General features: G+C 37.6%; 1 protein-coding gene across 3 annotated transcripts; it reads left to right on the top strand.

Annotated features, from left to right (window-relative positions):
• The first annotated feature begins 54 nt into the window (after nt 1-54).
• On the top strand, nt 55-25,462 carry crppa (CDP-L-ribitol pyrophosphorylase A). 3 transcript variants are annotated; one of them, XM_056755973.1, is made up of 10 exons: nt 55-720; nt 1,567-1,843; nt 3,178-3,327; nt 5,749-5,853; nt 6,190-6,235; nt 7,117-7,214; nt 9,119-9,199; nt 9,413-9,505; nt 10,779-10,910; nt 24,319-25,462. In XM_056755973.1, exons 1-10 carry the CDS (start codon nt 488-490, stop codon nt 24,421-24,423), a joined length of 1,320 nt encoding a protein of 439 aa, XP_056611951.1. In that variant the 5' UTR covers nt 55-487; the 3' UTR covers nt 24,424-25,462. The 3 variants fall into 3 exon arrangements, with proteins under 3 accessions (XP_056611951.1, XP_056611952.1, XP_056611953.1); XM_056755974.1 differs by lacking the exon at nt 9,413-9,505; XM_056755975.1 differs by lacking the exon at nt 5,749-5,853.
• Nucleotides 25,463-27,335: the final 1,873 nt, after the last annotated feature.

A 27,335-nucleotide genomic window follows, 5' to 3' on the forward strand; every position in this document is an offset into this window, starting at 1 on the left:
CCTGTAAAACTATTACATTACCCATTGTTATTGTCAGAGTAAAAGTGTGGCTACAAATAAAACCAAAAATATGGCTAATATTTATGCAAAATCTTGCTTAATTTAATTATAATATATTACATTTATACTTCAATGTGCTAGGAAGAAGAAGTAGCGCCAGTACAGTCGAGACAATGGTAGACCTATTGAAAATAATATTAATACAATAAAATCATTAATAAAATCATAAAATCACGGTTTGTATGATTAAAAAACATCAAAATGATGCCACACAAACCAAGAATTGTCTCTCATCATCTGCAGTGTGGGTACGTAACCCGAGGGGCAGTTTGCCGGTGGAGATCTCTGAAGCGAAGCAACAGGAAACACCGCTAAACACCGCGCGGGTCATCCACCGTTGTCGATGCATAGCGCCGGTTAGGCATAACAGCAGTTTTCACACGAGCTCGGTTAATGCAGGTGACGAAGTTAGTAAAAACGTGGGAAAATGCTGGAAGAGATCGCGTCTGCCTCCGCCAGGCCTTTGGATCCCGGCTCTCCACTAAGTCTTGACACCGAGTGTAGCGGAGACGGACCCGGTAGAGCCGCGGTGGATTTCCCGGTAGCTGTGGTTCTTCCAGCCGGCGGCTCCGGGGAGCGGATGGGACTGCCCACACCCAAACAATTCTGCACGATTCTCAACAGACCTCTGATCAGTTACACCATTCAAGCGTTTGAGAGGTGAGACTGTCCAGCTCGTGTTAGCACACTAAAACAGTTTTTAATACGCTAATACATGTTATTATTTGATGAATGAGAAGCAAAGCTACGGAATCATAAATGACGACGTCTGTCGCAGATTTGTGCATTGGTTTGGCTATAAAACACGTTTTTTTGGTCTATAGAGACACCTACTTCATATAGACTTTCGCAATTCTCTTAAGAGCATGTGCAGATGCTGTAAAAAGCACATGAGATATTAAATAAATCGTTTCATATTTGTATCATTTTTCACGTCTGCTTAAAGCTTCGCTGCTGTAACTGATTTTGTTGAATATTTTATACCTGACAGATGCAAACTACCTTTAGCCAATAGCGTGGGTTAGGGGCGGGACTTCCATTTCCAAACTTTTTTCTTTTTGTTCAATAATGTTTATGTTTACAAACAGCACAAAAGGTTCTTAAACAGTTTGTTTGTTATGAAAAAAGACAAGAAATATAGCTTTTTAAATAGATGCGTTGGGAAGACTTTGCACCAGTACCTTTTACTGTTCCTCATACTAAACATTGGGATTTAAAGTATTTTATGCTTCCTTATTTTGTCTGTTAGATAATAAAAAGGTAATGTATAATATCGTACATTTTTGGATTGTGCGTTAGTAGTTTTTTCCTGTTTAATACTAATAATTCCACAGAAATCATTTAAAGCAGTTTTAAAGGTATAAATCAGTAATCACATGTCCAGCATTTGGATCGCCTGAGTGACATCCACTCTGCTTTCCCAATGCACTGTCACAATAAATATGTTTTATTAAGACATTAAACTTGGACAAATACTAGTGTTTCTTTCTAATATTTTCTTGACAGATTATCATGGATTGGAACCGTTGTTGTTGTGGTTGCTAAGGAAAACCATGACTTGATGCTGAATATCGTCCGAGAATTTCATCACACAAAGGTGAAAGTGGTACACGGAGGAACCTCCAGACACAGATCCATCTTCAATGGACTTCAGGCCTTCAGCAACAATATAGATGATTCATTGACTCCTAAACCAAAAGTGGTCATCATCCATGATGCTGTACGGCCTTTTGTGGAAGAAGATCTTTTGCTGAAAATAACCCTCGCAGCTAAAGCGGAAGGGGTTAGTTTCTATGGGAATTTCTCTTTTGAAATCATAGCATTTTTATGGCTTTTTAATCATTTTTAGTATGTAGTTAATGTCTAAAAAAGGTTTAGAAACCCTATTTATGTTTTCATATATTAAAACGGACCATATCACAGATAGCTGTCTACCCAAAGTTTATCTCAGTATTTGTATTTTCATACTGTATATACATATAAATCCTTGGATCAGAGAGTCAAGGCAGTTAGTATACAGTAATGTTAGAAAAGATTCAGATTTTGCATAAATTGAAATACACCCATGCAGAATGATTTATTTTGAAACCCTCTCTAAAATGTTGTAATGCATCTTTAAACTGTTTGGACTGTAATCCACATATCTGGCAAATTTATGGGGTGCGTAAAAGTCAGACCATCTAAATCAGTGGAATACGCAGTCATAATGTAGACTTCAAAGATGTGTGTAGACTTCCTGTAGCTCAACTTGTAAAGCAAGATGCGAGAGACGCTGAGGTCATGGGTTTAATTCCTAGAGAACACACACATACCGATAAATGTATATACCTTAAGGCACAGTAAGCTGCTTTAGATGAAAGGATCTGCCAAATGCATTAATGTGTGTGACTAAGAAGCTGTCATATTCTATAAAATCTTCAATCAGTGGATGTTCACTAGGTAGTGCTCATCTGGACCTGATTTGCTCTCTGTTTTCCCTCATATAGGAATGACAAGCGTGGTGCAGAGAATGTGCGTTATGTTCTGAATCAGCGGTAAATCGCTGACAATAGGCAAATGTTTGCAAAGCACAACTGTCTTGAATCTGACAGCTGTACTTTGTTTAGTGAAGCATATTTAAGGTGTTATTATTGACAGAATTTTTAAATATGACAGATTACGACTCCTTTAGCTTGGTTTAATGCCATCTCTGGAAGACAATCAAAATACAAATAAGGTACAGCATCTTGAAAGCAGAATAGTTCTGGACGAAGACGAGAAAAACCCAGCATCATTTTTATTGTGTGTCCACTACAGGCTATTCCAATGTACATCAATCACGGCCAAAAGATAAACATGAAGTTGACATCTCTCAATGCTACTCTCAAAACAAGATTTTAGAGATGTTTTTGCTGGCTTTGATTTGTGAAATTTAAAATGCCTCCACAGAGCCTTTATGATTCTCCAAAGCAATGACAAGAGCTGGCATGTACAACCCTAATGTTTAGGAATTGCAAGAATATTAGAAGCGTTCACAAGCAAGGATATTCTTTTATGGAGAGAATCAAATCAGATTGTTTAGTGTTCGCAAATAAACACGTTTTAACACAGCATTCTCATTTTTCCACCTTTCCTTAGGCCTCGGGAGCAATTCGTCCTTTGGTGTCCACAGTTATAGCAACGACCTTGGAGGGCTACCTGGACCACTCATTGGAGAGAGCGAAATACAGAGCCAGTGAAATGCCTCAAGGATTTCTTTATGACATCATTTTCCAGGCCTACCAGCGGGTATGAGCAACCCAGACACCTATATCGGTCAGCGCAAACCTCATATTTCAGCGTGCAAAGTCAAATCTTATTACAAAAGGTTCGACTGTCCTCTCTCACTACAAAGCTCAAGCTCCTTGAGATCTCCTTAGCGGATTTTATGGCGGTTTTGGGGATCTGAAGATTTATGTCTGTACATAAATAATTTCTTACAGTTGCCTCACTGAGACAAAATCTCGGAGAGTTCAAATTTTGGAGTTGTTAGCGTTTTTTGTTCATCGCCATTGAGATCTGCATAAACCAAAAGGTTCTTCTGCTCACAGCAGCTTGAGTTTTATTATTATTCCTGTGACATTACATTGTGTGACAAAATAATAAATCAAAATTATTTAGTCTGGCCTGATTTACACAGAACGCTATAAAAATCCAGATTTTATTACCTCTCAAGGTTGCCTTAAAACAATGCCTCTGCAGAAATGTTTTTTGTTGTTTTTGATACAAGTTTGTCTCGTTGAAATCTTTGGCAAACCAAGGAAAGTTAAAAGCAAGTTTTGTGCCATTTACAAACGTTTTGCCATTTTGTTTTAAACGGTCAGTTTTGTATATAACGTTGATATTTATACTTTTTTTATACGTTTTTTAAAGGGATACTTCACCCAATAATGAAATTTCTGTCATCATTTACTCACCTTCAAGTTGTTCTAAATCTGTATAAATGAACACAGAGAAAGATATTTGGAAGAATGGTTATAACCAAACAGATCTAGCCCCCCATTGACTCCCATAGTAGGAAAAAATATGTTATCATTTTTTTGTTCTGTTGAACACAAAAGAAGACATTCGGAGGAATGTAGGACGGCAAACATTTTTAGGTCACTTTTGACCACCATTGTATTTTTTCCTACTATGTTAGTCAAGCATTCTTCCAAATATCTTTCCCTGTGTTCATCCGAACAAAGAAATGGATGCAGATTTGGAACAACTCGAAGGTGAACAAATGATGATAGAATTTTCAGTTTTGGGTGAAGTATCCCTTTAACCAGAAAACAGTTGCGGATAGAAGTGTTAACTGAAACAGTAGGATTTATAGTTCTGCTGAGAGAACCATATTTTGGATGTGGTCTCTCTGTGCTCCTGGAGAACTTTGATTTCACAATCTTGTTGTTTTTGGCCGTGACGTTGAACATTAGCGGCGGTTTCCGTGTCAATCCGCAGCTGCCCATCCTCAATTAATTGTGAATAAAGATAAGATCTTGACATGAAGAAAATACTGTAGATGACAGCTCTGAATAATGGGTCATATCAGGCCCACTGGGGTGTTACCTGACACCCCAACTTCTTCTGGAGCTTTTCTTCTCCAACCCCAACAGTGAAATGTCTTCAAAGATTTATATAGCGCTCTTTGCTTTTAAAACCCAATATTCTATGGGGTGCTTCCATCGCATGACATAAGGTAGTCCATACTTCTTTTTTTATGCAGTATTCAACGCTTTTGACGCTTTATACAAAGGGGTCATTTTGGGTGGGTGTTTTTGAGTAAGTGAGCGTTCCATAGGCAGGTTTTTTGAATGTAGCCAAAGGCCATGTGTCAAGACCCTCTCTGCGGTAGCCTCTAAATGACTAATGCCATTTCAGTTTAGTATCCATCGAGTCTGAGAGAGCTAGTGCTTTACAAAGGAATAGACATTCAACCCCACAAGGGACTATGCTTTGGTGAAAAGTAAAAAAAAAGATGTTAAATGAATGCAGAACCCAGTGAATGTTTTTCTCCATTATTGCCCTGAAATCACAGGGATCTGTAAGTGAAGGTGTCCCCTCCACACAGGATGAAATATTGCTGTAGTTAGTGCCCTCGTGACGTCTCGGGTGGCACAGTTTAGACTTTGTAATCCACCCGCTGTCTTAGAGCGATTAGCTTCAAAGTGTGTTATCAAAATCAGAGACTCCCAATCGCAGGTTACTTTAAAACATGGTACAAAGTGTTTAGTTAAGAACTACCTGATGCTTGATACGGTAATATTTTAAAGGCCCAGAGTACAAAATGTAGTGGTATCTAGTGGTGATGCAACCAACGGGTCACTCCGTCTCAAAAGCACTAAGGTGGCTGACACAGGACTGAGATGTCTTCATGTTTTCGCTTCTTTGCTGAAGGAGATAACGTATTTCATTATCACAAACAAATCACTTCATTATGTAAGATCATTATACACACACAAGACAGTTATGTATATTAAATAGCATTTCTGTAAATAGATTATCCAAAAACATACACATTAGACCTCTAGATTCTTAATATGCATTGCACTTGTGTTTTTATTGGGTCGCAATGTGTAATTTTATTTTTATCATCAATGATGGCTTTGTAAAGCATGCATTCAGTGTTCACAATACAAGTCCAAACTGCAGTGTTTGGTTCATTTCAGTCTGCTTTATCTTTTCCAGTGCAGTGAATATGACTTTGACTTTGGCACAGAATGTTTGCACTTGGCCCTGCAGTACTGTGGAACAAATGCAAAACTTATAGAAGGACCACCAACTTTGTGGAAAGTAAGATACAAGCGTTTTTTTTTTGCTTTCAGACCTATGTGATTTACGCCATATACATTAGAGACCAAGTCTCAAAGCACACGAATCTGATTTAAAACTTCAAACAAAGCATTTGAATCTCATCAGACCTAAATCAAAGAAAATATGAAGGAGGAGAAAGATTAAAGACGGTGATAAAATTGTAATACATTTTCAAACAGCAAATCAGATCTTAAAAAATGCACAGTCCCACCCAGAATGAATGGGCAATTCTGCATACTTCTGCAAAGCACAGTCAACTATTTACGTAAAATCTGATATTTTACATCTCCTAAATGTACCTATTTTTCTTTTTAGGTTACCTACAAAAGAGATCTAGCAGCTGCAGAGGCTATTATTAAAGGTATTTTATGTAGTTTTGCAGAAATAAATAACATCACCCTTATATCATGGGAATTCAATATTCCCATTTCCTGCTCTTTAAGTACACTTGAACTTGTGAAAATAAGTTTTAACTGGGAACTTCCCATTTGAAATATCTGTTAAAAATGTGTACACAGTGGACAAGTGCTTTTGTTTCATGACATGCATATGGTAGGTCAATTGTGTGCGCATATTTATGTGACTGCGCATGATGTTGGAGATCATGGAAAGTTTTCACACATTAAAATTATTGCCCTGGCTTTCTATTCAAGCAGTGCATTAGGCTACTATTGGAATGCGACCTGCAGTATTTCCAAAATGCCAACCGAGTGGAATAAATAACAAACTGCCTAAAATTTGAGTAGTCCTGCTTCTTGCTCTCCGAGGTCTCTTTGCAAAACAGATCCCTGCGGTATTATTTAAACGTTGAACGTTAGCCGGCTAAGTTTCTCTATTCCACTTTAACCTCTGGTGAAAGGTAGTGAAAGAGCTGTTTATCCTCGAGTTTAAATGCATGGGTTGAAACCAAGAACTATAATTAACTTTGATACCCTTTAATGTCTTATAAGCTTATGAACATCCTGCATGCTCAAGATACGAAGCCATTTATTGCCCAGGGGGATTTCATTTGTCTCTTGTTGAATAGCAATATATATTTTCATGTTTTATTTGTACTCATTTTAGCACAAGCTTAAAGTTGAATCATGCATTAGCAAAACTAAATGACGCTGCCTACAAATGAATCCATTCCAAGCTTGGAGAGAAAGTATTAATAAAGAAAGAAGAAATTTTAAATTTAGAAAATTAAGAAATAAAATTTGCGATTATCTGTTAGCTGTCCCTTTGTCGTTTCCCTTTCAGAGACTCTTTCAACGTCCGCGTGTGTGATCACAGAGGCTGCTGCAGAAGCTGTTGAGTTGGCCGGAACACTCCAGAAAAATCTGACAACCCAGGGCATGGTATGATAAACATGACATGGTTTATGGTTCTGGTTGTGACTGCCCAACCTTACTGTTTAGGTAAAACATTCTCTGCTTTGGGTATCTCTATCTTAAAAGCAATTTGTCTCTGAGCCTCTCCGTCTCCATTACCCCCAGTTGAGGTTCCACGCCCCCAAATCTTTCACATGAGGTATCACAGATGGCAGGGCTCTATACAGGCTGTAATGGATTGGGTGTTCTGTACAAGTGTGATCACCTTCCCATTAATTCCACTTTAATGTTTGGAGCCCGTCCAACTAAAGTCCTCACGTTGTTGCTGTCGCTGTAAAAGATCCCTCTTCCAAGAAAAAGGAAATATGACGTTTTTCAATCTGGCTCCGTGCCATGGCAGCCCATCTCTCGGTTCTTCATCAAGCGGTGTCAAGCACACGTCCCCCTCTTGATAATGTTGCGGGTGAACATGCAGCGTCCATCTCCATCTGATTGGTTCCAGACATCCGCTCCCCCGGGTTCTGGTCGGGGTCAGTTCTCCCGAGCTGTTCCTGGGACTTGACATGCTTCTTTTTGAGAGCTCCAGGGAGATGAAAGAAAAGGTGGAGATTACAGATGAAGAATCGAATTTGTGCCGGTGCCATTTGTAAATCTAATCCTCATTACAGTGTCTCTGTTACAGTGGAACTCAAGCTTGTTCGAGGAGTGCAGGTGGTGTTGGCTCTGGGTACATATTTTGTTATAAAGCCCAACAGAAAGAGATAAGGTGATCCTTTTAGCCACATGTTATGATTCACCAGTGTATACTGGAGATCTGTTCTGCTGGACTCGACCACAATGGTTTGCTTTTATTAAAAGAAATGGCGTTCTGCTTCGTAAAACCATTCTGTATCTATGCACCATAAGGTGTGGATCTCAAACGGGGGGTTTATATGACATTTAGCTTATGACTGAGCGATATTCACATTCCTCAGCTGTGGGAACCCGAGATAATTTAGAGCCGAGAGCACGTACGTTGTGTGTATATAAGATTAAGCAACGTACAGCAAGTAAATCTCACACGAAATATTTCTAGATTTCCACTGTAAATCCATCCGAGGCTATAAAATTCCATTGGTTTGATGTAATCCCTGTAGGTTAGCATTTCAGTGACCCTGCCTAACTTGTGACTGTAATGTATTCCTACGTCAACTCCGGATTAAACCAAGACGGGAAACTTCAAGATCGTCAGCCTGAGATTCCGTGATGCGTAACTGCGGTTAAAACCGAACTCCTTGCCCAGATTTTCACTTGTTGAATTATTTATAAATACTTAATCGTCATACGAAAGGTCATTTGTTTGTAAATGTATCGCGAGTTATGGCTTTACCAGAACTTTGGCGTGATCCGCGATCTAATGAGGCCAAACCGTGGACTGATTTCTTTTCGTTTTGGTCATTATGGAGATTAAAAAGTCTTCATTGACAACTACCATCGAAATGACCTGTAAACGCGTCTCATGTGGCAGCCCAGCCTGGTTCAGATGTCAGAATAATCTCGTAAATCCGCGGCTCAGAGCGAACTGGTTTTCGGCCTAAAGCCGCAGTTGGTTATCTTTCAAGCGTGCGCATGTGTTTCCAATAACCGTTTCATATTTTCAATTTTCTCGTCAAGGCCGAGTCCGTGCCAAACACTTTTGTTTATTTCTGTTTATTTCATCTCTGGGCGAGATGTTAGACGAGGCCAGACGCACTTCTTGACACGTTGCAAGTTTGTTCTACATGTTGAACGTGCATATAGGATTTTTCACGTCTGGGAACATCTGGGACTGTACATTGTGTGTTGTTAAGTAGCCTTCATTGTTAAATCTTTAAAAAGAATTTACGGTCTGCCATGTTTTTTTTAATTGGGGTGCTTGTTTAACAAATCTGTGCTTTTTCGACTTCTGTCAGGTGGTGACTGACGTTATTCCATGCGCAAAGGAAAGTTACACAGACTGCCTGTCAAAAAGCCGAAGCTTCATTCAGATAGCGGTACGTAACATCGTAGAAAAAGGTAAAATTGCATAACCGTGCCAATAACAGGCCATGAAAATAAAATGAATGTTGGTTTTATTATTAAATATAAATGTAGTTGTTGCATAACTGCTAAACATTCATCTCAGTATGTCTTCAAAATGTCTTTCTTTATTTAAGTCTCCGCATGGGATCTTGATGAAGCATTAACGCTTTTTGCTGTGCTTCTAGGTGAATGGATCAAACATCTCAGGCGTTCTAGAAATGGTTAAACATTTTGAGAATACCAGACACGCCCATTTATATCCAATAGTTGTTGTTTGGGTAAGTTCTGATAGTAAATCTCCTCCCAATCTTGCTAAAACAACAACTCTTTTCTTCCTTGTCATACTTGCATATTTATTAAGCTTGCCATTTGCTATCTCCCATGTTAACAGATTTGCAGTGGGTGTGTGTCTCCTTAAGAGGAATACATCCATTTATTGTATGATATATCTGATTTAAAAAAACATAACCTTTGGCCCAGTTGTTCTGTAATAATTCTGTCACCGCAAGATGTGGTCGTGACCAATCTGTTGTTTTTACGTAATGATCGTAATTTCAGATAGTGATTACAGAAGATTTGTGCAATTGCTTTAATATTAAAATATTACTTCGTCCAATCCAAACACGTCTCTAATCCAAATCTACAAGGGTCAAAGTCAGTTTAAAAGTAAAGAATGTTTAAAAAGATATTTGTGCCGCACATAATAGCTTGTTGGCCTGCACATAATGATTTTCAAATGTCCTTTTTCACACCTTGAATAACATGCCTTTTAAATATGTTTTGAAAACAATGTTCCTGCTGTTCCGAGGACTGGATCCAGTGGTAACCCACTGTGGGAATCCAGTCTTCTCAGAAGGGAAGCATATGTTCTTTCAAGAGGATAACCCCTGCTCTCCATCAATATGTTTTCACTCATCATCTGGTTTTTACAGATGGGTTGTTCTTATCGCCACACATGTGATAATAAAATATTTGTCCGATGTGATTTTAGGTCTGTTATTTGTCATTTAAACCTCAACCTTTAAAACAGTTTGCTTATGTTTTATAGAGGGCTGTTTAGAGGCTTGCCTGATTGTTTCATTACATTACATTACATTACATTCCTATTGGATGTCACAGTTAACTTAGCCTGTAAAGGTTCTTTAAACAATGCTTGCAAAGTCGCTTATAAAGCTAAAACATAGATAATAGAATAAGAGTAAACAGCAGTTTGCCCGTTTCCACGAGCATGACCTCTGTTCGAAATTTTTGTTTTTCTCAGAGCATTTTCCAAAATGAAAAGGCCTGCTATTATTTGGTGCGTATGCATGCAAGCCACAAGCTCTGAGGAAAGCGAACGGAAAAAGAAATCGCGATAATTTTATGGATGGGCGAAGGTCGGGTTAAACAGAAACATGTTGTTAAGACCTGGGTTTTGCTGTTTGCATGACAGCCCAGAGCATATGCAATACATTTGATTCATCGAATGTTGTATTGTTTTTCTATTTTTCAAGTACCTGTAGATGATTCACTCTAAGGGTAATGTCGCTTTTTTCTTTCCTTCATTGACAGGTTAAGCTTAACACGACAAAGCGCTCCTTTGATACTCAAAAGACAGATGAGTTAACAACCTTCATGCGTCTGGCCTCTGAAGTCAAACAAGCAAATGTTCAGCTCTATGGAATTCAGATTGATCACACAAAGGTAATTGTCCTTAATTGTCCTCATGTGTTAAAGGAACAGACAAAAAAAGTTGTCTTCATTTGCTCACCTGCCTGACTTTCTTTTTTGCAATGGAATGTAAAAGGAGGATTGTGACTACTCTGTTCCATACGGGGTTGTGTTCACATATATTCAGTTATGCCATGTAAAGATGTGTCATGTTATATTGGACATCGGTGATAAAGAACGGTATTGTTCTTTCATGTCACATGTTTTTTTCATTCGTTTTTAACGATTTTTTATCCCGGTCATCCACTTTCAATGTTTCGGGAAGAGCAAGTTAAGAACAAGAAAAACCTTGTTTATAAGGAATATAGATAGTAAACAACTTTGTGCATCTATAGCAATGATAGCTTTGATGTTTCTCTCATTTTTGTAAATTGCTTTAGATTAAAGCTTCGGCTATTTGTCTAAATCACACTTTTTGGTAACCTCTCCCTTTTAAGAGAAACTCTATAGATTATTTTGTTGTCTTCCGTGGGAAATACATCCTCTTGTGATCAGAAGTCTTGACACATTTGTCTCCTATTGACGTCACCGTGAGACATAATGAAACATTTCCACCATACATACCTATTTGTGAGTCCAACACGGATGCACATTTCATTCTAAATTGTGCGCTTGTTGTGTTGCTATACAGAACATGTGAAGGGTCCAGGTGTGTGTCATGGAGATCGATGTGCAAATGATTTCCTCCGTCCAGCTTTGTGTTCCATTGGAAACAGTCAGACAGAGGAGGGAATGAAGATCTGTGCCGAAGTGCTTGTTTTTGCAAGATAGTGAAAGTACAGATAAAGACCGTTCATAAATCACTCTCATAGGTCCGGCAATAATGATGATAATTTCTGCCAGATGTGCTTATTCATGCTTTGCAAAAATCGCTGCCAGAACTCGATGCGTGAATTCTGACCTAATCCGCCTTCATACATGACACCAGGTTTGTCATTCAGAGGTCGTGCCTCTCAATTTGCTGTATTATCCAGATCGTTTTTGAGATTTAGTGCATGTCGGCGAAGGCTTCAGATGTTTTCTCCTGCTAGACATGGCTGAGGATATTTGGTTGGCGTTAGATTTATACTTTCCATTGCTTAATACAAAGCTGTATAAGTTGTTCCAGTGGAATTATTCTAATAACTGTAGAAATTGACTACAGAACAGACCAACAAGAAAATAAAAAAGAATATAATGTAAATAATAAAAAATATTAAAGGGGCTTAAACGAATATTATCGTTTGTTTTAGATGTAATGCAATGTGTATACCAGGCTTTTTCCTGGCTCAAAATGAGGTGGAGGTGGTGCGATTCTGACCTTGTACTCTCACACCGTACCTTTAAGTGGCTTAACCAAAGTTACATATTAAAAGTTCTAATAAAATTAGATGAAAAAGACAATTATTAAGTGTAATAAGGTTCAATAAAGGAAGGAATTAGGCAGGAACCGGCAAACATTTAAATAAAGTTAATCAAAATAAACAAACAATAACACAGAAGTAAAATGCCGGCAGCCACCTCACAAGGCCACAAGAACATAAATACAAATTTAAACATGTCAGGGCCCGGTCCTCTCTCGCCGGCAGTCCTGTCGATTTGTCCTTTTATGCTCCCGAACTCATTCCACCGGGACCGATGCGCGCACAGTTTATTTCCACTATCACTCACGCCACTGGGCCTGCCCCATGGCTCCGTCCCGCCTTCCTCGCTACATTATGTAATATAAATATTACTTTTATTCAACCAAACAAAAAGTATTTTTTATCAAACATTTTTAGCTAAGTTTTTAGCCCACAAAAGCCAACTGAATTAACCAGTCATACTAAATGAGCAAAGCTCATTCACGTCTTGCATGATTCAACGATCTCTTATAATCGCTAGTGAAATACTGCAATGTTCAATAATTTAAACAAATCTGTTCAAATGAGTCATTCGTCGCAAAGACATTGCAATGATGTACGTCATGTTAATTTAAGAAATTTCAAGAAATTAAATGCAAAATAAACAGGCGTGAAACACAGCTAGCTCTTGTTCTGCAAATCAATTGTATGGACAGGTACGCCCACATTACTTTACGGCCACATACATATGGGTGTTCTTAGTCAAATCATACCACGAACTGAAGTAGATTTTTGGGGGTGTGGTTACACAATGCCATTCAGGCAGGTCTGGATGAGCATTCTGGTCTGGATGAGCTTTTAGATAGAATGCATCTTTTGTTTCCGACATTTTAATTTTTGTTATGTTACGTGTCTAATACATGCATGGGCAACTTAAAACACCCCAAAAATACAGAAAAACATAAATTCCTTGCCATATGACCCCTTTAAAATGTAGCATAAATACACTCAGCTAATACAAATGTATTTTTCGAAAACTAAACTCACAAAATGATGTTTCCCTCATCTGCTGTGCAAATAATCTTGTTGAAGAAAGCCGGAGATGACATTTGAGAAATTACGCTTGAGGAACGTTTGATTGGAATCTTGGGTTTGTTTTTCCTCGCCAGATGTTTGTGCATGTGGAACACTCCACCCGTGTAAAAGGGTTTATTGTTTTAAGAGCTTTGGCATTTGATAAGAATCAGTAAACATCTCATAAATACACATTTTGGTCTTATTAAGAACATCTTGTCAGGACTTTCTTTGCTTTCACTTAGTTCCACTTCACTTGCTATTTACCTTCCTCGTGTCCAGCTTCGGTCAGCGTGGAAGATAATTTTCCATCGCCTGGAGCTGTTTGAAGCGTTCTGATTATTTTGTTGACAGATTCCTTTTAGAAAGTTTGACCAGAATTTGAAAGAATCTTTCAACAGGTTTCAATAAAGCGGACACGGGAACCTCCATGGTATGGACCTCCAAGATGCTCGGGTATGTTTACCCTCCACGTAGATGTGCTTTTGTGATCTAAACTTGTAAACAACGAATGGGTCCATTTAAAAAATAACTTCTTTAGTATCTCCGTAATATGTTTTTAATGGGGAATGTTTTAAATTCAGTGCAGGCGAGAGAAGTATGCCCGTTGGGAGCTGCACGGGAGCTCCGTCAGTGTTAGTAATAAAAGAAGTAAACTAGAAAAGGTTCAAGTTTAAGACAAGCTAAAAAGCTTTTATAGGTCCAAAGAGACACATAGACAGATAGATAAATAGGTTTAAACATCGTGTCTCTGTGTCAGTAAGGTGATCTGACGGTGTGATAAAGGTCAGTTCTGGCCCTATCAATGACTGGCCAATGAGTGACAGGAAATGTCACAGGATCTGCCCTGCACACGGGCCTTGTGGCCTGTCAGTTGCTGAAAAAGCTTGTCACAATGATAAATAGCCGCTCTAATCCCTCTGTGAGAGTCGTGCCGTTTGCCCAGCCTTCACTTCCTGCTCCTCAAAGCATCCAGCCGAGGAATCCTGAAACCGAGAGGAGATTAGCTGCTCTTTAGAAAAGCAAAAAGAGGGAGGGATAGCAAAGACACATTCTCTTACCTGCTCTGAAACCAGATACCTCCATAGGTGTCCCATCTTGGGATTTGTGATAATATTTCTGGCTCCGAATCGCTTGTTCGATTATCCATTGTCGTTTTTGTGCCAGGATAAACGGAGGATTGTGAATTAAGGGGTCCAAAAATGCATTAAATCATCGGTACTAAGAAGAAAAGGCGGCTTTTATTATAGTCATCTGTGTTTGATGGAGTTAATGTGCTTGGTCATACCCTCCGCTTAGTGTTGGATTTACGTTCCAGTAGTCGTTGGTCATTCTCAAAATATTTCCACTCTCTTCATGTCTAATTGTTTTAAGTTTTTCTCATCACTGCGGCTGGCGCGAACACACCGTTGGAAGAAAATATTTTTTAAGACCGTGCCTGAAAGAACACGGCTGACAGCGCCAGACCAAAGCGTTTGATATTTTACCACAGCGTTGAACAAAAAAATCTAAAGTTGTGCTTGCATATGTTGGTCATTTTGAGAATTTGGGGCTTTTTATTCAAACGTGACTTTACATTAACATAAAAGCTGAAAAGATAGCTGTCATTTAGTTATGTAGCATGTCAGTTTTGATCAGATATGCAGGGGTTATTTACATCTAGATTGTTATCACAAAATCAACCCCTATAGGGTGATCGGATTGTTTTGTGTATCATTTTTAGTGGTTGTTATCGGGAATAGCAAATCTCCGATTGCCTCGACTGACCAATAAGAAGCTAGTATTCAAGATAGTTGTGTAAGAAATTAATTTTCAGTGTGGGATTTTTCACGCCATGCAGAGCGAGTGCATCTACTATACGTGCATGATTTTTCCAACAAGAAAACGGCAGGACTCCATGTTTATGTTATAAAAATTGATTCAGCGATTTCCATATTATGTGCAAGCTATCGTCTCTATTCCCATTCCTTCCTAAAAACAAATAAGCCATTTTGTTTCACTCCGTGTCATTTTGTTGCGTTCTTATTTAATGCACCCGGTGCACCATATGCGTGCTTAAACATGAGGTGCAAAGGAAAAAATGCGGCCCACTAAATCTGTTTACGCGCCGTTGATTTGGCAGATTACATGAGCCATTGATACATCCCCCCCACTCATACCCATGCGGAGTCTCATCGCGAGACAACATTCCAAACGAAAGCGTTCACAAACAAATAAGGTCGTCCTGTTGAAGAGGCTGATCCCTTACCAGGGACGACCGGACTGGTTTGTAAACATTTAATCAGTAAAAGGCCGTGGTGCCGTTTTTTGCCCCACGCAGCCTGTCTACGGCTGAACACTTGTTTTAGATTTAAGGCGACCACCCACCGTCAGGTATTGAATATCCACTTCGCAGTAATCTTGTTTTGAGCTCGGTGTATTTTCGGAGTTGAGCATGAGCTTTGTTGGGTGGTTCGTTTGAAGTGGCTCCCCTCTGAGAAGCTTCCCCTGACTGAAACTTCTTCTTCTTTTGGTGGGTAGACAGGTCAAGCCATTAATTTACGCAATCTTTTGGAAAATAAACATATATATATATATATATATATATATACATATATACACACGGGGGTCCAAAAGGCGACTTGTAACAGTGTTACTTTTTGCATTGTTTCCGTTTTAAATTATATTAGTATTTTGGTACAGTGAGTTAAATTATTCATCAAGATGTTTTAATGTGTGATGTAAGGGGGTCATGGTATTTACACAATTATTGATATCATGTTAATTCCACATATACCGTGGTGTCTTTTTAATGTGTTTTGCATGTTGAAAAAATGTTATATGCTCTCCTACTTGTAAGTTGCTTTGGATAAAAGCTCTGCCAAATGAATAATGTAAATCTTATTTTCTAACTATTCAGCACCTATTTAAACCTAAAATTCAAAGTTACAAACTTTCTTTGCCGCTCTACACATACTGTATATCGTGAGTGTGATTTATTGACCAAATACCGGACAAAACAAAAGATAAACAAAATTAAAGACACATAATGTAGCAAAAAACCCTCCAAATATCATGAATTATTTTGACCACGATAACCGTGTAGTGAAAATCTGTTATTGTGACTGTCAAATCATAATTTTATGTTTGTCTTGGTGTGAAGGTTTTTTGTTCACGTTTTTTTTGTGTCTGTCTTGTGGAGTTTATTGTTTATCACGTACATTTTTATTGTGCATAGATTGTCTTTTAAAGGTGTTATCTGTGATGCAGAAATAAACCGTTACGTACTTGTAATCCTACCATGTTTTACATTAATATTAATCTATCATACTAGTATTTCTAGGAGTGACTTGGAAATAACTAAAGTTGGATATTGTACAATCAAAATCAATAGATTTATGATACTTAGTGTCGCTACTGTTGTACCATAAAATTCTTATTCCTTTTATTAAAGAAGGGCATCTGCAAGAAACAATAAGTTACAAGGACAATACAAAATAAAATAAAGGGATATACAATTAATGTTAAACCAAGACGAATTAAAAGAATAAACAACACAATGACAAAAGTCAGTAAACTTTATCAATACAACTGTATGCAATAAAAAACAAAGAAAAAATCGATTTTTAGCTTCTTTTTTAAATACCTCATGTGATACCTTGTCTTAAATGATCCAGTCATTCAAAATGAGCAGGGCACAACTTATGTTGATTTTGCATTAGTGTGGGCTGTGGGGTGTTTATGTTGTAATTGTATAAACAGGGTAGCAGACCATCATCACGGTGTGGTTTGTTTCCCATTTTGCATTTTCTACCATTTTTGAACTCTTTCAAACTCTCACCTTTACTCATCTCCATATAACCACTGTTTAGTCTGTGATAACTCTTGTTTGGACATCTTGCTAACAAATGCTGACTGTCCTTTGTTTGGGGAGAGGTGAAAAATGGACGTGATAAGGCTTGTTCCTAACGCATCGAGTCAATGTGCGGGCGTTTGGCGTGAAGACGGAACACGAGGATGTAGAATTTGAAATGTTGACGCTTTTTCGACATTCAAAGAAATAACATACATGACCCACGTTGATCCCTCAGTAGACTTTTCATTGTATGCCACAAGTGTGAGGAGGGGAACTCAAGAGGCTGTGTGGTTAAAACGGATGTTTGGTTTCTGTATGTGGGCCTTGAGGGAATATGACATATTTGACTATTTTCAACAAATCTGCCAGTGTAAGACTGCATTGTAGTCTATTATTGTTTAGGAACGTATCTGTCGGCAGGTCAAGTACGAACACACAGATCGCTCAGACCGGCTTGTTGAAATGGAACAGTATGGAAACAAAAGCTTTCTGTATTTTCTTCACCTAGTTCTTGTGAATGTTACGCCTGGGGCATTCTTTCGAAGAAAAAGGAAGAGACTGATCCCGAAAGGCAGTTCACCGAGAAACCCTGTTTAAGACTGGGTTATAGGAATCTATAGACGCTATTCTCCCCGTAACTGCGTGGCGGAAATGTTCTTTGATTTTTTTCCTTTCATGCGTTGATTTTCTTTCAATGTACCTTGACTTGTTTTAGTTGAACAGTTCCTGAATCAACATTGGGAAATGCTGCGCTTCAATAGGAATGTGAAAGTGCTGGCCAGTTTAAGATACACGCACAAAAGAGACGAGATAATGAAGCTCAGAGCTAAAAGATCCTTTTCAAATGAGGTGACATTGAATGAAAACGGGTCATTGTGAGGACACATTTTGAAGGCACAAACCCAAAAAGTATTTAAAAGTATTTGAGATGGTTTTACATAAAAAATAGTTGGAATTATCTGCCACCTCCGGCTAAGGCTTGGCGAGAGGACTGTGTATGCCATTGTGCTAGTGTCTGATTCAGGAACAGCAGTTATTTATGGTCGCCATCTTGCGGAGCAATGCCGCTTTTGTGCATTAATATAGAATTGATGTCACCGATGCTCTTATTTTTGCCTGTTTTAGTTTAGTTGTATACTTTTTAACAAATTTGTTTTTATAGTGAATAGGTTTTACAATGATTTAACATTTGTCTCATTTATTTGTCAGTTTAATTAAAACTATCAACTACAAAAATATAATAATTATAAAAAAATATAAACAGGATGAATCTGTTTTAATTTGTAAGTCATACATACACCATAAGTAAACCAGAAATCATGATTATTTATATTTTCTAATGTTAATGTTAAACCAATAAGAACAATAGTTGTTATTATGTTACCATTCATCCTAGTATATGTTAAATTTGTATTAAGTTTTTTCGGATGCATATTAATATTAAGCTTTTTTGGTATTGCTAAATTGAACTTATTATGCAAATAGAATTGTTTTATCTCATGTGACCCTGGACAATAAATTCAGTCTTAAGCAGCAGGAAAACATTTTTAGTAATCGCCAAAAATACATTGTAGGGGTAAAAAACTGATTTTTCTTTTTGCCCAAAATCATTAGGATATTAAGTAGAGATCATGTTCCGTGAAGATATTTTATAAATTTCCTACCGTAAATGTATAAAAACGTTATTTTTGTGAGCGAATGGCCTGCTACAGTGCCTCAGATTAACAACTTCAATGGCCATTTTCTCAATATTTCGCTTTTTTTGCATCCTCAGATTCAAGCTTTGTAAACAGTTGTTGTTCCGCAAGATAGTGTCCAATCCTAACAAACCATATATCAATAGAAAGCTTATTTCTTCAGCTTTCAGATGATGTAAAAATCTAAATTTAAAAAAATGGACCCCTAAAGACTGGTTTTGTCCTCCAGGATGATTCTGATGATAGCAGAACAAAATAAACAGAATTTTCCAATTGGTTTTAATGTGTCATTAAGTCACCGCATTCAGTCTCAAGACCTCCTTAGCTTAACCTAAAACTCCCTCTTTACTTCATTTTACCTGCTAAACTAGTCTATCAGAAAAGAATGTCCCTTGGATACAGTTACAGTTGAGACGGTCGAACCACAGAGTTCAACTCCGTATCGAATCTCTGAAGTTGATAGTAGCTTGGGTTCAATATCTCTGTCAAGCTTTTTGCCTGAGGCTACTGTCCTTTGATTGGCAGTTTTGGGGGACATTCAGAAACTGATGCTATTATAATTTCCTTAAAGGAATGCACGGACAGAGTAAGAAATGTAATACCATGTTTTAAGAGCAATCGGTTATACACTCATACATTTGTCCTTTAAGATGCTCTTGAATTTGACCTAAATGCTCCATTTCTTTGTTCGGTCTGTCATGAGAATGAGTAGATAATAGGTTTTTATGAAAGTTTTTGGTCCCGACCTTACACAATGCCCTCTTGTGGGGGACTCCCTCAATAGCAAGGTATTTCCTTTTTTAAAATGCGCTTCTTGAAATTCGTTTTGACCGAAAGTGCCATTAGAGATAGACTACTAGTTATCATGACTTGACTAAGTTTCTTTCCATTTTACTTGGAAACGGTGCCTTTAAAACCTTTGCAAAGGTCTTTAAAGCTCAGGCTCTGGCAGACCTGTGGAGGACCTGGAAATAACAAGACTGAAGGGTGCAAATTGTCAATGTTAAATTCCTAATTGCTGAGGCCCTGTCTTGAAAGGGCCCACCGTCGTGAGGTGGATCTCAGAGCGCTGATGGAAAAATGGATCGCAGCAGTGAAAAAACAGGACTCATTGTGTGGTCTACCGTACTAGCTGTTGTTTTTATGACAGTTTTTGTTTTTAATTGAGCTAAATACCGTAAAATTGGTCTGTATATTTTCACTAATGGTGTACTGATTCCAGGATATGTAAAGCTGTAATAATGAAAAACAACAAACGGAGAGTTCACGCTCTTGTTTTTGAAAAGCGGCGATGTTATCGGTTCCTTAGCAGGTTTTAAGGTCCCGTGCAGAGCTGGTCTTGTTTTTCACTGACGTGAAGTAAAGGAAGGCATTTGTTAGTTATATAATGGGTTTCAAAAGCATCCCAGTGTGCTACATGACATTAGGTCAGGTTCAGAAATGGTCGAAAGTCAAGAGCCCGTCTCAGGAAAACCTGAGGCATAGTGAGAATTTCTATTAGTTCGGCCAATTTCAGGTTGAAGTGAGTTTGACTGACCTTTTTACATCATTTGATGACTTGTTTTCCACCAACGGTACCTTCTTTAGGAGAAAGAAAATAAAAGAAGACATTTTAGACTCTTTTTGGATCTGTCTTTTTAAAGATTTACCTCTTTTCTTTTAAATTGCCTTTTCAAAGGACAGAGCCGAGTCATTTGTATTGTATTATTTTGTTTTTATGTCTTTAAGGTTTTTTCCTTTTTTGGAATCACGCAATTGATCCGTTGTGTTTCGTTGTCTTTAAATCAGTTCTTGGATTGTGTCAGACATATCAGGAGATCAGTCAGGTTCAGTACAATACGGACCTTATGACGTTTATTAAAAGATCTTTGATTTGTTAGATTAGGGAAAATGCCATTGTATCACACAATTAATGGGGTTATAAACAACATCCCAGTCTCATCTACCTCCTTTGAGAGAAGCGAACTGGCCTGTGGCCCCAGTAAATGTTTTATCCATCACATAAAAGCTTGGAAAATCCCCACAGTCACAAAGACGGGCTATTCCATCTGACTGTACCGAGACTCAAAGAAATGAAAATTCCGAGTGTTGAATTTCCTGTTCCATGTGTGCTTTAAGTGTTGGCCATGACAATGAGGCAGAATAGAGCTCATTAGGAAGCCTTCTGCTTTCAAAAATGGAAAAGTGATGTCATTTTATGAAAAATTATACTCATTAAAGATTTTTTTAAAGTTTTTCAAATGCAATCATTGCGGTTTCATATCTATAGTTAGAATCATAAATCTTATAAGAACGAGTCTTTTATGTCCTTTGAAGGAATCAAATTTTATGTAATCGAAGTATACATCAGCTTTTGATCGGGTGACAAACTTCCAGGTCATCGTCCATAAAACATCACATTGTCAGATATTTGACTTTAAATTAACTATAGAATGCCAGGGATGCCATTTCCCATTTTGAAATCTCATTTAACTGTTACGTTTCATGTTAAGCTATATTAATATGCTTAAATACCTTCAAGCTTTAACAGGGTTGACGGTAACAGTTTTACAGTTCAGTTAATGCTCTATGACTCTATGAGATGCCTTTTATTAAACATTTAATGCATATTTTCCTACAAATACCCACTTTTTATTAATACAGGTTTAATAGTAATTTTCTGTACTGACAGGGTTGACAGATTAAGCAGAGATCTCTTAAAAGGAAAATGCTGTTATTTTTACAGTTTTTTGTAAATGAAACAAAACATTGTCATAATTATTTAATTGTTGTATGATTTATTTTCATAGCAACAGGGTTGTCAATTCAAGCAGAGATCTCTTGAAAGTATAAAAGCGGTATTTTGACAGATTTATTTTTTATTAAAAATGATGTAATACACGCAGTTTCTGCCAATCTCTTATTTATCTTGAGTATCTATATAGTATTGGATACTTCGTGTATTTAGTTTGATCAAATTGATAAAAGACAGATACAGACGTGTGATTTTTTCCTGAAAATGGGGGCGTTCTCACGCTGGCTGGATGACGTGTGGGCCTACCTTACCTGGAGAATTGTCTAATAAGAGACTAAGAACCCTTGATACGAAAGTGGGATCCATGTTTGAAAAAACTTTCCGAAACCTGGACGAACCCTGGCGGAGTGAATCGAGCACGGAAATACTACGTCAAACGTTCAAGTCGTTTTTGACGAGTTGAGTTCAGCTTGAGAAGCGCACGTTTAACATTGTAAAGAAGAGAATGTCTGCTTTAATGAAACAAAACTTTATGCGATTCTTTTGAATGATCGCTTATCATATTAACAGGGTTGATGCTTAGCCTGGGGATTAAATATGCCAAGCCAAATTAAATAAACTTGAAACAAATAATAACAACCGGATTTGAATGTATACTGAACTTTTCTTTTTTTATTCTTGTGTGGTTTGTTCAGCACAACGCACCCATGAGTAAGATGTTAAACGTTCATTTGCTGTGTCGAGCATTTTCCCATGTGTCACTGTGATTTTTCAGCATGTTGTGGTGGCTTGAAATGACAAGCTTGAATGTGTCCCAGCCAGGAAATAAGCAGTTGTCCACTGCTTTCTTATGACATGTGATTCATATTTCTTTAGCTTACAACTCACTGGAAACATGGCAGTGTGAGGTTCATGCAGACTTAAAACTTTGATCCTCCTTGGTGATCTTCTGTTATAAAAGAGAATCGCTCGTATGTTATTATCCCAGTAGAGCTGTCGTGTCACACCAATAACAAAACAGGCCACATGAGTAGGGTTGTCATTAGCTGTGGTCAAGTCGGCAACGTTTTTCGTCTTTCTGCATTTGTAAATATTCCAAAAACACTGTGCTATTTTCCATGAACCCAAAGGATTGTGGGTGGCAGTCAAGTGGAGCCCATTTGTTCTTCATTTTCTGACTAAACAAATACACGGAGGTCATTCTTCATTCTTGTAGACCTCATTACGCCGTGTTGTCTGATATACCGATGTCGAAATTTGTGCCATAAACGTATCTGCTACATTAGATTTTTTGTGTGAAGTCTTGCGAAATGCACCGTGTTGGAGGATTTCAGAGGTAAAAGAGGTTCTAGTCATTTCTTTTGACCGCTTACAGATGTTTTGGCTTCTCATCCCGAGATTTGCACCCATAATTAAGTAAGAGAACTGTGAGTGCATTACATTGTGAGGAAACGCAAGGAATCTCCTCTTCTTTCATTGACTTAGTTATTATTTATTTTCTTCTTTTTCTCTGATGCCAAATGAAGATTAACAACAGCGACACAAAAAATCAGCGGCTCTTCCAATACTGTCATTCTTCTTGATTTTGGACCACAAATTGAATTTCTTTAATCACTAGATTTCTGTTTATTTAATCTAGCAGCTTTCGAATGGAATCGGGCGGGATTTGTTCTGCAGAAAATGTTTGTCACGACACAAGTTTATGAGCTTTTTATCCACAGATTTGAGAGATTGGATATGAGAGTGGTTGAGAAGAGCTACAATGAGATCAGAGACAAAACATGACACATTTATTCTTGAATAATTCACGAAGTGTGCTTTAGATTAACGTAAAGAAACAAAGATTGGGTTAGTAATCTTGGGTAAGACAGCCGCGAAAGTCACAATTTTTAGTGTTGTAAAACAAATCGGCTGAAGACAGTTTGATTTGTTATATAACGCATGGATAAACAAAGCAGAGTCCAAAGTAAAACACACTAGTGTCTGCATTTCAGATATTCCAGAAAGAACACGGTCAGTAGTTTTTAATGTATATTTCCATCTCGTTGAAAATCAACAAGGAACAGGTGTCAAGTATCATTGCACTGAAGAAAAATTATAAGACATTTTCCGGCACTGAGACAGGAAGACAATTTATATTTAGTCTGATCGAGGTTGAGACTTGAGTGACGTTTGGTTATCCAGCTGTTTATAGTTGGTTATAGGTACATTTTAAGCATTAAAATGTACAGTATCTGGAAGGTTTCATGACAGAATCTGGCATTATGAAAACCATTATTTTCATTTTGTCTGAATTCACGAATAATTTGTTACTGGCACAAATTGGCCTGAACAATATCAAAAGCATACTGTACGTATTGAAATGTGAACACGATCTGTTTCAAGAGAAATGAGAAGACCAGGAGAACCCTTTAGAGTTGTGTAGCAATTCATCACTGATATAAAACATACCAGCAGTGACATCAGACCATTAAGAGAACAGATCCCAAAATCTTAGACAAAAGACAGGAAAGACAAAATAAAAACCTGACCACAACAGTACGGCTGCCATTTTACTTTATTGGTCGGCCAAATATCGCAGCCTGTAAACCCTCAAGTTTGTGTTGTTTGAATATACTCAAAAGAACAGAACCATTTGTGTTTGTTGGTGTTTGGTCAGCATGTGTGTATGTAGTAAAGTGTATTTATATATGTTTGTTTGTTTGTTTGTTTGTTTCAGGTGTCGGAGCTGTGGGAGAGGTCTGCGGCGAGACTCGCTGACATCACAGTTGCTCTCATCAGAGATAGAAACCCTGCTCTCATTGGCCAGCTGCTTCAAGCTTGAAACTGTGGTACAACTGGATGGTGTGGTACAGTAAATGGACAGTCAGTATACGACCTGTGGACATATAGAAACAGCTGTTCGTTGTACTGCTTTATCCATAAAAATCATAGTCTGCTATTAAGTATTTTTATTTTATTTTAAAGGTAATTTGCGTATTTTTACTAGGGTCAGTTCATTAAAACATGTTTAAACTAGAATATACATGTGTGCGTTATGACATCACAGATATATTAAGGTGACAAGTCTTTATTAAATGCAAGTATAGAGAAAGTATAAGTATATAGTGAGTAGTCTTTGGCTATTTTAACACTGCTGGAATTGAGCTGTTATCATTCAGAACAGGATAAATATTTTTCATTACATTTCTGTGAAATCACTGTTTTACGTCCCTTACAGCAAATTGTCTCACTTTGAGTCTGTATATTTAATAAAATGCTGCCATCTTGTGGAAGGTTATGAAAATATGATGTTGTGCCTTAAAGATGTATGTTATACAACTGTAGCGGATATGATACATGCAGCTATAAATCCTTTAGAAAATAGTGAATTCCTTCAGTTTACAAAATATTCTCTTAATGTTTCTTTAGCTTTCATTTTAAAACCATTTATAAGTGAGAGCTCACCCAAAACTCAAAATTCACTCAACATTTACTCATAGTCATTCGAACCTGCATTACTTTATTCTGCAGAGCACCAAAGAAGATATTTAGAAGAATGTCGGTAATCAAACAACATTAGACCCAATTGATTTCCATTGCATGAACACAAAATAATTTCTCAAAATATCTTCTTTTGTGTTCCACTCCACAGAAAAATGAGTAATTTAAAGGTTTTGAATGACATGGTGATGAATAAATGATGACAGAATTTTAAATTTGGGTTAAATGCTTTGCTTTAATTACAGACCCATTTCCAAATTTGCCAGATTCTTAAAATTATATTGTGGTGCTTCACTGACTATAATTTTTTACACTTTACATATGTAATGTAATTAAAAATGAATAGTTTACATATAATAAATTCCCAATATTGATTTTTACATTTGCTTGAATACATTTCTGCTGATACTGTCAACACAGTGTTGGTTTTTAAAATTCTTGTTCAGACTTCTGGTTTCTTTGTTTTACCTGACCCTGAAAAACCTGTGCTATCAGCAGACCTTTTCAAATGACACCAATCATCAACTTGTTCTACACCAATCTGTTCTGCAGGCTGGGTTTACATCCACACAACTGTGAAGGCCCTCGTGACCACATTGCATAAATCTGGGTGTTTTTATAGCTTAAACCCTCTCTGACGGAAACAGGTTAGGCATCGAGTCCTTCAAATGTACATCTGCGTTCGAGGCCCTTGACTCTTTCTCCTTTGCTCGCCACAGATTGATTATGACCTTGAGTTTCCTGTCCAATGACTTACAGCGTGAGATAATTGTGCCGCTGTGGAAAAGCGTACCTCTCAAATGTGTACCGACGGTGTGCAGAGCATTTCTTTTATGGTAACATGTTTGAGCATTTCGGAGGAAGCTGTAGTCTATCCAGGTTATTGTTATCTGCTGAAAGTACTCACTTCATGTACTCATTTTCTTATACTTTGGAGTAAACATGCAGGTGTATTCAGACGGTTGTAAGTTGTTGTTTCACAAATATGTTGCATGTTTCGGCTGCGGCATGTGCGCCTTTGTATGCGCCGGTTTTCTGCTTTCAGCGGGATACAGAGAGCAGAAAAGAGATTCTCTCTGTGTGAAACTTCTGGTTATGACTGAGATAGATGAACCTCTCAGATGTTCAGAAACATCTCATGGACACCTCTGGAAAGACTTAAGGTGGAACGACTGTGATGTCGGATCTGGTTTGCATACTCTGATATAGTGACCAGATTAAACCAGCTATGGACCGACACATGACCAGCTTAAACCAGCACTTGACCATCTTAATCCAGCACAAACCAGCAGACCAGCATATGCTGTTTTTTTCAACAGGGATATCATTAAGTGGACAATGGAGAACTGATCAAATCAGTATTTCTGAATGATATCATCACCAAGACTAATTTTCAGTGAGACCACAATTGTAAGCAAGAAATGTGAGATGTTGTGTTATTATTCCCTTTTTATAAAAATCAATAACTACTGTTTAAGATTTAAATGATGTCCTCATTCAAAAATTTCATTTCACACATGAATATTTTTTAGTTTATCCGTGTGTAGTTTACATAATTTGTGCGAAAAAACTCTTCTGAGGCTTGTCATATAATAAAATGTCTGGATTAGTTTCAGACAATGTGAGTCATGTTCATTTGCTGCTACAGCTTTGAGAGTTTGTGTGAAAAGTTCTGAGAAAACCGCTAACCAAGAACATCTGTGAAATGCCTTGCAATATTTATGTATGAGAGAGTCTCATCTCATTTTCCTCTGCAGCGTGCAGAATGCATGTAGCAGTATAGATGAAGCTTAAGGCAGGATTTCGTCATTGTGTTTCAGTCATGAATTTTATTTTCCTCAGTTTTTATGTGGCATGCTGCTGAATTTTCCTTGCTTGTCTGTAACAGTAGACATTTGAGATTGGCAGCACAAGACAAATTTCAGAAATTTGAAGACCAGTTTATCAGAGATGAAGATTCACATGTTTGAACACTCGCAACCATAATGCACTTAAATTTGACAGGTTTTGGGAGCATTTGCAGTTTTACAAATGAATGGGTTGTACACTGTTGTAATCGGCTGCACAACTACACAATTATAAGGAGTTTCAAGTGTTTGCTTACTCTTAACTCATTGTTACTTCTTTAATCTCAATTTAAACTATATTCGAAATACGACAAAAAAGTGGAAGGAGGTCACCTGCAACTTCCATGACCATGCACACTATCTACACCACAGCTCTGACTTGTGTAGTCAGTATTTACTATTGTAA

Source organism: Triplophysa dalaica, chromosome 9, assembly GCF_015846415.1.
Source record: "Triplophysa dalaica isolate WHDGS20190420 chromosome 9, ASM1584641v1, whole genome shotgun sequence".
Classification (NCBI taxonomy): domain Eukaryota; kingdom Metazoa; phylum Chordata; class Actinopteri; order Cypriniformes; family Nemacheilidae; genus Triplophysa; species Triplophysa dalaica.